This window comes from Trichechus manatus, unplaced genomic scaffold (assembly GCF_000243295.1).
Source record: "Trichechus manatus latirostris isolate Lorelei unplaced genomic scaffold, TriManLat1.0 scaffold00029, whole genome shotgun sequence".
In the NCBI taxonomy this organism is placed as follows: Eukaryota; Metazoa; Chordata; class Mammalia; order Sirenia; family Trichechidae; genus Trichechus; species Trichechus manatus.
The window spans coordinates 1,193,577-1,204,123 of record NW_004443965.1 but is presented as its reverse complement, the minus strand read 5'-3'; the positions used below and the strand labels follow the sequence as shown (position 1 = coordinate 1,204,123).

The following is a 10,547-nucleotide window of genomic DNA, read 5'->3' as shown; positions in this document are numbered from 1 at the left end:
GTCAACTGAAGTACAATTAAAAAAAAAATTTATACACATATTGTTGTGTGGCATAATTGCAATCCCCACAATGCGACAGCATGCTCCCCCTTTCTACCCTGGGTTCCTTGTGTCCATCTGTATAGTTCCTGTCCCTTCCTCCCTTCTCATCCTGCTTTTGGATAGGAGCTGCCCATTCGGTCTGGTATATTTGATTGAACTAAGAAGCACATTCCTCACATGTATTGTTTTTTGTTTTATAGTCCTGTCTAATCTTTGTCTGAAAGGTGGGCTTCAAGAATGGTTTCAGTTCTGAGTTAACAGAGCGTCCTGGGGCCATAGTTTCAGGGGCTCCTCCAGTCTCTGTCAGACCATTAAGTCTGGTCTTTTTTACGTGAATCTGAATTCTGTTCTACATTTTTATAACACTTTTAATTATCTCTCCTACTACTGAGTCCTTAAGGGTAGATTAGCTTTGCACTTTATAAATATTTGGTGAATAGGCTTAAATGTCAAGGAAATTCCATTTTCAAATATTATATAAAAAACAGAGGTGAAAAAAGTTCGTAGGACTGCAACTGGTCCATCCAACAGGGACCATTAGTTTGACCCAATAAGCACCTACTAAAGTCTTGAAGGATACACATTATTCTAATCATGTGGACCTCAGCAGCACCAATAGCTTTCCTGGTCAACATAAAAAGGCAACCATTACTACAATCCTAAATCCCTAACCTAGAGCACAGACTATGAAGCCCAGCTGTAAAGAGTTTAGGATAAAATGATCAAGCATCTGCTAGATTTAAAGCCCACAAGAATGACTGGCTACACACAATGATCAAGAAAGCTTAGAATATGAGCAGGTGAGCATTTTTCTGGAAAAAAGGATCCATAGCTTCATAGCTTCATCAGTTCTCAGAGGACCCCATGACTTCAAAACTGTTAAGATTCACTAATTTATATAGACAAAGTAGGCATCGCAAAGGGTATGGTAGTAGTTTTAGGGGGGAAAAAATTTAAACTGAACAAGTATAGTCTAAAAATATTTATGAGGTTATATTTTATTTATTTTACATCTCCCGCTAAATACACATGAAATTACTTAAAATACCAAAGCCATGGAGGAAAGGCTCCCCTGAATCACTGTGCCATAGAAAAAGTAAAGAGCCATGGCAGATTTAAAAGCTGCACCTCTGACAGCTGAGATCAAAGAAGTAAAAAGCCAAGGTATTCAGTAACCTATTATCCACCATCTAATGTATGGGAATAGGTTAAATCTATGAGAAAGGGAGTAAAAAAGAAATAAAGGCAAGAAACAGAATTAGTATCCTAATTGAAAACTCTTAAAATCCTCACTGTTAGTGCACTTATCCAATAGGGACAGACTCCTAAAATACTTTCTTATGCCACTTTTTAGACCTAATTGAAAAGATGCAAAAGGTAAGGGTGTCAATAGTAAAGGAACTCAATTACATTCCACAAAGAGTTAAGTATTTACAGTCTAGATCTAGATATCATAAATATACACCACCTAAAACAAGCATTTGATTTTTATAGTATTATACATTTTTTTAAAAAATCATTCTTAAACCCCAGGAAAACAGCACCATGATGGTGCTCAACTACAATGAACCGTTGTTCCAAATACAGGAACTCCGAACCAAGACTGCACCTGTTCCTGCCATATGTATGTGAGACAAATAAGGGAAACCCACAAGTACAACCACAACTGACCAAGTGTGGTTCCATTCATCACGGGACTTCTAGTAAGGCATGCTTTCAGGAGCGAGGTTAAAAAGATGATGGCACTAAATAACGTACCAAGGAGACCACGTGCAATGGCATCAGCAGATAGCCTTTGTTTTTCTTTTAAATAAGACACTGAGAGATGAGTGTGTAAAGCACTGAGCAGGAAATGCTTCTAATTGAAGAAATGCAAAAAAAAAAAAAAGGAATGTCTTTTCCATGCATATACCTGGACTACCAATTACTGCTGGGGAAGGTCACATAGCTGGGCATACTGGTGCCACAATGCTCCGACAATCAAGTAAGCCCTCAACACTGCCTGGTAATCTTTTTGTATATTCCTAGTCAGTTCTCTCCCTGACTCGATAAAGAATTATTTCAAACTCTTTATAGCCTACTCTTTACTAAAAATTCACAACACCACCACATCAGCAGAAGACATCACATCCCATACATCCCATTTTGCAGACAAAACAAAAGCCATCAAATTAAGAACACGATTTCTTGCCATAAAACCTATAAACGTCCTTATATCTCCTCACTACAATGGTAGAGACGGTGCTCTCCTCTTACTTCCCCCAACCTGTGCTCTGGATCTCCTTCTTCCTGGCCTCTGCAGGGGTTTTACATCACTGACTATCCCCTCTCTCCTTGTATCTTCAACCTCTCCTCTACTGGCTCCTTCTCATAAACACTAAACATGCTATCATTTCTCCCATCTAAAATGAAAAATTCTCTCTCAAATCTGTAACACTCCTTCAGGTATCACTTTTTTAGGTATCACTACTTTAATTCCTCTTCACAGCTGAACCTTCCTGATAGAACTATGTCTACTGTTTCGCACTTCCTAACCTCCTAGTGGAGTTCCTGGGTGGAGCAAACATTTAAGCCCTTGGCTACTAACCAAAAGGTTGGTGGTTTAAATCTACCCACAGGCACCTTGGAAGAAAGGCCTGGCAATCTTTCCAAAAGATTATAGCCATTGAAAACCCTAAGGAGCACAGTTCTACTCTGAAACACATGGGGTTGCCACGAATCAGAGTCAACTCCACAGCAACTGGTTTAACCTCCTAGTTGCTTCTTAACCCATTACCTTCTGGCTTCCTAGCCCATCACTGGCTCTCATCGGTCATTTTTACTAAATCCATAAAGGGCATATTCGCTGCTATTATGTTACCTTGCAGCTGCATTTAACACTACTGATCTTTCTTCCTCCTTCTCAAAACAATCCCTTACCGTTGTTTTCTGTGACGCTGCACTTTCCTGGTTTTCCTCCTATCTCTTTAGTTGTTCCTTCTGTCTCCTTTGTAGCCTCCTTTTCCTCTTCATACTTAAATGGTAGTGTTGCAAGGGTTCTGTACTAGGCCCACTTCTCTTCTCATTCATGTGCAATTCCATTTTCATGGCCTTCTCTTTTCTATCAGACCCAAATAACCAGCTGCCTGCTCAACACCTCCACTTGAATTTCATGTATCTCAATTTCAGTATGCCTAAAAAACTGGTCTCTTTATCTACTTTCCAGACTTAGTCAATCATCAGATCCTGCCAATTCTACTTTAAGATTAACGTCCCTTAAACCTGTCCACTTCTCTTCCTGCTCATTGCATATTCCCTAGTGCAAGTGGCCATTCTCTATCCCTTAACTGCCACAGCCTTCTAAGTGCTTCTAGGCTTATTCCTGCTCCACCCATTCTCTACAGAACCAGAGGGATACTGCTAGGATGTTAACTTACATTACTCTCCTGCTTAAAAACTTAACTGCACTGTATTGTCTTTATGATTAAATTCAAACTCCCAGTTTATCTAATCCAACTTATCCCTAATCACGCTATCAAGTTCCATTCAATTTCAAACATAGAGAAGTTCTACTCTTTCTACAGGCTATACTCTCCCTAACTTTCATCTCCAGGTCCTTGCACATGATATAATTTATCCAGAACAGTCTCCTTCTCTGCCTTTTCATGCCTCTCTGGCCAACTCTTATTCATAGTTAAGACTTTGTCTTAGATACCAGCTCCTCCTACAAGCCGTCCTTGACTCTTACACCAGATGAAGTGTATTTGGTATGTGCCTACACAGTACTGTAGATGTTGCCCATAAAACAGGTATTTCTTTTTTACTGCTTATTTGTTTTCCTCAATAAACTGCAATCATCAAGAGGGTAGGGATGTGTATTGGTTTTATTCACCGGTATGTCCCTAGTATCTGGCATAGTGCTTAGCATACAAGAACCTCAATAAGTATTTGTTGACAGAATGCAATAAATAATAAACTTTATTAAATTTAAATGGAAAAATATGCTGAAAACCTTATGAGTAAATAAAACTTGAAAAGACACTACCACCACCACATGGCAGAAATATAAACAAATACAAAGGTATGAAAGGTACATCTTTCCAGGCAAAAAAAAAAAACAAAATCCATTCAATTAGTTAAGTATCTGCTGAGCCCTGTCTCAGGCAACTGTTTTTCATGAATATGCTTTTCTATCTCAAGAGAATGAAGATAAACTTATTTCAGTACCTGCTCATTTGCAACCTGTTCACCTCTTGTTCTTGAGAGTTTGTTTTTACTTGGTGACAAGTTGTTACTTTTGAACAGGACTGGCTTATTACAGAAAATGCAGTTGAATTATTCACCGGAGTTGCTTCTCTCACTCCCCATGCCTCCAAGAGGAGAAGCAAGGGTTTAAAAAAGGAACTGGAATAGCATGCTAAATTGTGTAATTATCTAGTGCTCTGGGATTATGACAACTTGCTAGCCCACTTTGCAGAAAACCAATCTTGTAGCTAGCTCAACAATCGGATAACCAAGAAAAAGTGCCATCCTTACTTTGCCACTGTAAGATGAGAAGGGAATCGTATCAACAATTGGAAGATTGTACACACTGGTCTCTATTTCAGCATGACTCAGTAGTAATACCTTAAAAAGTCAAATAACACTAATGCTGATTTTGAGGTTTGTTTTTTTTTTAAGTGCTACTTTTCAGAAAATAATTTTAGAAAATAAGAAGGAATAAGAGGGAAGCATAAAATCATAAACAGATATGGTGCAGGCCTACTGGAATGCATCATCAATCTAGTAAAAACAGAATAAAACAAGATACTTACCACCACCAAGAATGTAAGAATCCTGGTGGTTCCCCCAATGTGATGTTTTTTTCCCATCTTATCTAAAATGAATAAAAGAGATATTAAACAGTTTTCTAGTAACACTTTTTTCCACACATATTAAAAGCAATATTTTCCAATTTAAAATAGTAAGGTAGTATATAAGTTTGTCATCACTATCATATTATTCTTTATTCACATTTTACAAGTACTCATTTTACATGTACTCATTTTACATAGTAATTTAAGGACAAGATTAGTCTATGAGAGAAGAAGCCTACCATTACTATCCTGAATTTGCTTCCCACTATGCCAGTAACTGGGGCCCTGGTGGCGAAGTGGCTAAGAGCTCGGCTGCTAACCCAAAGGCTGGAAGTTCAAATCTACCAGTCGCTCCCTGGAAACCCTATGGGATAGTTCTACTCTATCCTATAGGGTCACTATGAGTTGGAATCAACTTGATGGCAATGGGTTTGGGTTTTTTTGGTGCCAGTATTAAGCTACCGTCTTTTGGCTCCAAATCATCCTTCTTTGAGATGTCGAGACTCTGTACACTACATCTGTCCTTTGTCAGCTGGCTTCGTGTTGGTCCCATAACCTAAGAGAAGCACTAGAGGGAAAGTAGGAAAAGGGGAGAAGGAACTTCTTCCTTCCTGTTAGCTTGCTGTTCCTGCCAGGGTTGCCCCAGCAGCAGCTATTCACCTCAACAGTAACAGCTGGTTACAGTCTAGCTTTTTTCCATACTATCAAAACCTGCCTCTTCATGCCCCCTCAGAAGTACCAGCACAGTTGGGCAATATCCCTCCTCAGAGATAGGAAGCCCAGTTCCCCAAGGCCTCCATGAACTCTTGAGGTACCAGCACCAGCTAGGCAGCTCTCTCTCTTTAGAGGTCTAAGACCCAGTAGGTCTCTCCTCCAGTATTCTGATAACCACAACCTCTTCCTTTTGGTCCCCCAGCCCTAGCGACTGCTTCTTGCAATTAATAACTTTATATTACCTCAGTGTTCCATTTTTGCTTCTTTACCTGTTTAGCTATTTCACTACATTATATTCTCTCTGTTGAAATACTTAATGTGGTTTTAATTCATCATGTCTGAACCCTGATTGATACATAACCCTTACCCCCTCATAAGTTAAGAATATTAAAAATGTATTCTTTTTAAGCAGAATGAAGTATGGGCTTAAACTTTAGCTTCACTACTTACTAGCTGTGTGAGCTTGGGAAAGTTACTTAAGTCTTCTGTGCCTCAGTTTCCTCATCTATAAAATGGGGATAATAATAATTACCTACCTCATAGGGTTGTGGTGAAAAATAAACTGGTTAATACATGAAAAACATTTAAAAGAGTACCTGATATGTATTAAGTGCTTAATAACTGTTAGCTGCTATTATTTTTCCTTTACCTCGAACAGCATTCCTCTAAAAATTTATCCTACCAGCACTGTCACCAGCACCCACAAAATTCTATTGGTATTCCATGTAAAAACATTCAAGTGCTTAGGGATGTGCCAAACAATCAGAATAGGGAGCACTGGCGGCACAGTGGTTAAGAGCTTGGCTGCTAACCAAAAGGTCAGCTGTTCAAGCCCATCAGCCTCTCCTTGGGAAACCCTATGGGGCAGTTCTACTCTGTCCTATAGGGTCGCTATGAGTTGGAATCGACTCAGCGGCAACAGGTTGTTTTTTTTTTTAAGTCAGAATAGTGTAAAAGAGCCTGGTGGTGATGGTTAGGAGATGCACAATGGAGACAGAATTTTACAATAAAAATAAGTTTTTTACTGTTGTTGTTAGGTGCCATCAAGTCAGTTCTGACTTATAGTGACCCTGTGTACAACAAACACTGCCCTGTCCTGTGCTATTTTCCCAATTGTTGGTTGCTATGTTTGGGCCCATTGTTGCAGTCCCTGTGTCACTCATTCCCGTTGAGGGTCTTCCTCTTTTTCGCTGACCGTCTACTTTACCAAGCACAATGTCCTTCTCCAGGGACTGGTCCCTCCTAATAACGTTTCCAAAGTATATGAGATGAAGTCTCATCATCCTCACTTCTAAGAAACATTCGGGCTGTACTTCTCTCCAGGTAGATTTGTTCGTTCTTCTGCCAGTCCATGGTATATTCAATATTCTTCACCAACATCATAATAATAAGTTTAAGTGGTTAAAATTCTTGTATTTTATAAGATCCTGACAGTTCACAAAATGTTAAATGCCTAAAAACAAAAACAAAACCCATACCCACTGCCATCAAGTATAACTGCCCCATAGGGTTTCCAAGAAGTGACTGGTAGATTCTAACTGCCAACCTTTTGGTTAGCAGCTGAAACTTTTAACCACTGCACCACCAGGGCTCCAATACCTAAAGGAAATATAAATTCGGTATACATACTTTAAAAATCATTTGGTATAATTCTGTTAAATAATCATCAGATTTCAGTGACTAGGTTTTTTAAAGAATAATAATAAATCCTACACTTGTTAATGTATTCTGCAATTTTTTGCACTGCAGGGTAGTATATAAATTTGTAAGTTAAGATGGCTTAGAAATGCAACCAAGACAGGAGAACAGCAACTTATACATGTGACTAGGAAAAAAAGGAAACAGAGCTGGGACTAAGGAAGAATTTTCTACGATCCTGGTATAAATGGGAGAATCAAATAAAAATTAATCATTTAAACAGAAAATTAAGCTTCCACAATTACTTTCAATAATCATTTGGGATTTAGTGTTCTGTTTAACTGATAGTTATAATGTATACCAAATTCAGGCGAATAATTAAAAACATCCTAAAAAGAATTAAGTTTTTGAGGTTTTTGCTTCTTTTTTGTTTTGGTGAATCAAAAGGCACTTCAGGATCTCACCATTTATTAACATCAACACGAACATCTAAACGCTACTAACCCAGAAATCTGAAAGAGATTGGGCTTAATCTGTACAGGCTCTAAATTATAATTTAAGGATTAAGTTTTTTAATAAATTCCTGATTTAAGGGGGTGGGAGGGAGAAAATATACGTCTTTCATAAAATAAGAGTTAATAATGATGATGATTTTAATTTTCCAACAGTTTACATTTCAGATGAGTTGAAGTTCACTATGGACCCTGGTGGTACAGTGGCTAAGAGCTTGGCTGCTAATCAAAAAATTGGCAGTTCGAATACACCAGCAGCTCCTTGGAAACCCTACGGGGCAGTTCTACTCTGTCCTATACAGTCGCTATGAGTTGAAATCGACTCAACGGCAACAGGTTTGGTTTTTTTTTAAATAACAAATTTTAAACAAGGTAATTTCTGTCCAAATTTAAAAATTCTCAGTAAGTACAAATAAAACTTATAAATTTACTTTATGCCTGTTTTAAGCACTGTAGCAACAAACACAAAAGATAAAAATCCCTGTCTTGAGGGAATTTACACTTCAGTAGGGAAGACAGACCCTGAACAAACAAACCACCTCCAATAAACAAGAAGTTAATTGTGTTTATATTTAAAACCCATTGCCATCAAGTCGATTCTGACTCATTGCAATCCTAGAGAACACAGTAGAACTGCCCCATACGGTTTCCAAGAAGTGGCTGGTAGATTCAAACTGCCAACATCTGGTTAGCAGCCAAGCTCTTAACCACTGACAAAAGCTATGGAGAAGAACAAAGCAGTGAAGGAGAGAAAAGAGAGAGCAGGAAAAAAATTAAGAAGGGAGTTACAATTTTAAATAAGGTGATCCACAAAGGTCTCAATAAAAAGAAAGGCCTCAAAAACAAACCAACAACCTTCTATGTGTGTAAGCATATGCCATTGTTTTTCACATTAAATAATTTAAAAAATTTTTAACAATATCACAATCAGCAAAATATGCCCATAGGCCTTTCATATGACATGTAGTAAGCAACTATAATTATAGATTCCATAAAAATTCAAGGAATTCTATCTACTATGGAAGAATTTGGGAATTGGTATCCCAAAAGGACTTAAGGAGAAAGTTCTAAAACAGGAACTCAGAGGGTGGCCTTAAAAAAAAAAAAAAGAAAAAAAGCTCTTTAAGGGCAAGGTTCAGGAAGACATGAAGAAAATTAAGTGCCATTAAAACTGCTGAAAATTGTTGCATTTTTAGAGCTCCTGACTAAGTAAAAAGCAAAACAATCGGAATACTGAAGTAGACATTTGTTTTCAAAAAACGAAGCAAATTTTTGAGACTAGAAAATGTACTAAAGATTAGAAAATTATGTATGTGATAGCCATTTTTAAAAAGAGCTAAAGGGAAAAAATCTTAGGAATTTAAGAAACTAGAAGTTAGGAAGACTAAATACAAACACTGTACCAGAACATGCTATATAAATGTAAGCCAGATCCTAACTTGAATGCTCCTAAGTAGTAAGTAACACAAAGAATTTCTATATCTATGCTACCTTTATCTGATAATTTCAGCTGATCAATATATCTTCTTAGTTCATAAAAAAATAAAGCACTTAATGAGTTTATGAAAAATAAAACTCTGATGTCCTGCTAAAGTTACAATTTCGTCAAAATGTGTGTCTCATTCTCTCAATCTTTATTACCATTTTTTCACTAGTTGATGTCTTCTGGAAGGGGCACATGAGGACTTCATATATATGTATTTTCTGGAAAGGGCAAAAGGACCTCACGAAAATGACCGTGACACACTAATATTCCTAATCACTAGAATCACACTAGCCACATGAAAAGCAAGTTTTCTCAAAGTAGTGATCTTATATTTCAACTCGGTTCATCTTGACCTTGAATAATATGACTGAAATAAACAAATACTACTATTCTCCATTAAAAGAAGAAAAATGAGAGATGACTTAACAGAGAAGTTAAAGTAGTATGATTAAGTCTCAATGTGTGCTGAAACCGGGATTAAACTCACAGTCTCATGAGTCCTACTCCACCACATGGGTTACTGAGCAATCTTCCCTTCTGCACTCACACAACTTCCACAACCAATCATCAGCTATCTCAAGAGATAAAGGACTATAGGACACTACCTATACGTCTCATATTTGATATGGTCCTTTATGAGAGGGAAACTGAAGGTAATACATATGTCTTTTAAACAGTATTGTATCTTACCATTCCTCAGAGAAACTCAAAATGCTTAATATACATGATCACTTTCATCCTCATAATATTATTTACTACGTAGAGAGTAGAATTTATCTTTCTCACGTTAAATTCCAAGTCTGTTGTAGAAGCAGCTAGAACTTCGGTCCATCAGATTGAATTTACCACAAAAGCTACCCATTTACAATTACTAAATGAACTGCACTTCTTTAGGTACCTCCTATAGAAGAGATCTGGAAACCTTATGGGGCAGTTCTACTCTGTCCTATAGGATCTCTATGAGTCAGCACTGACACCATGGCAACAGGAAGATATGGTTCCACATAAGGAATATGTTTACATAGTAAATGGTATTGTTTACCTCCAAGCCAATCACTACTCTAGATATTACTTATTTACAGAAAGCATGAGATAGTGTTCAAGAAAAGGCAAACAGAACCCTGACCTATAGAAAACTAAATCACATTCATTGCAGCATTGTTAGAAACAATAAAAATTAGAAACAACCTGTATGTCTACCAAAAGTGAATGTAAAATAAATTATAATACTTATATACTGCAGCACAGAATGCAATAATTTCAAAGAGTAAGATATATGTGCATGGTAACAGGGTCATGCTTGTACTGGTTTTTGACGAT

At 37.4% G+C, this 10,547-nt stretch overlaps 1 protein-coding gene across 1 annotated transcript in view; it reads right to left on the bottom strand.

The window, feature by feature from the left end:
* The window catches only part of SSBP2 (single stranded DNA binding protein 2), a 319,116-nt gene that overhangs the window by 199,382 nt on the left and 109,187 nt on the right, over positions 1-10,547 (bottom strand). Inside the window, exon 3 of the mRNA XM_004374454.2 lies at positions 4,836-4,897. Within this exon, the coding sequence (XP_004374511.1) occupies positions 4,836-4,897 (62 nt within the window). The remainder of the gene's footprint in view (positions 1-4,835; positions 4,898-10,547) is intronic.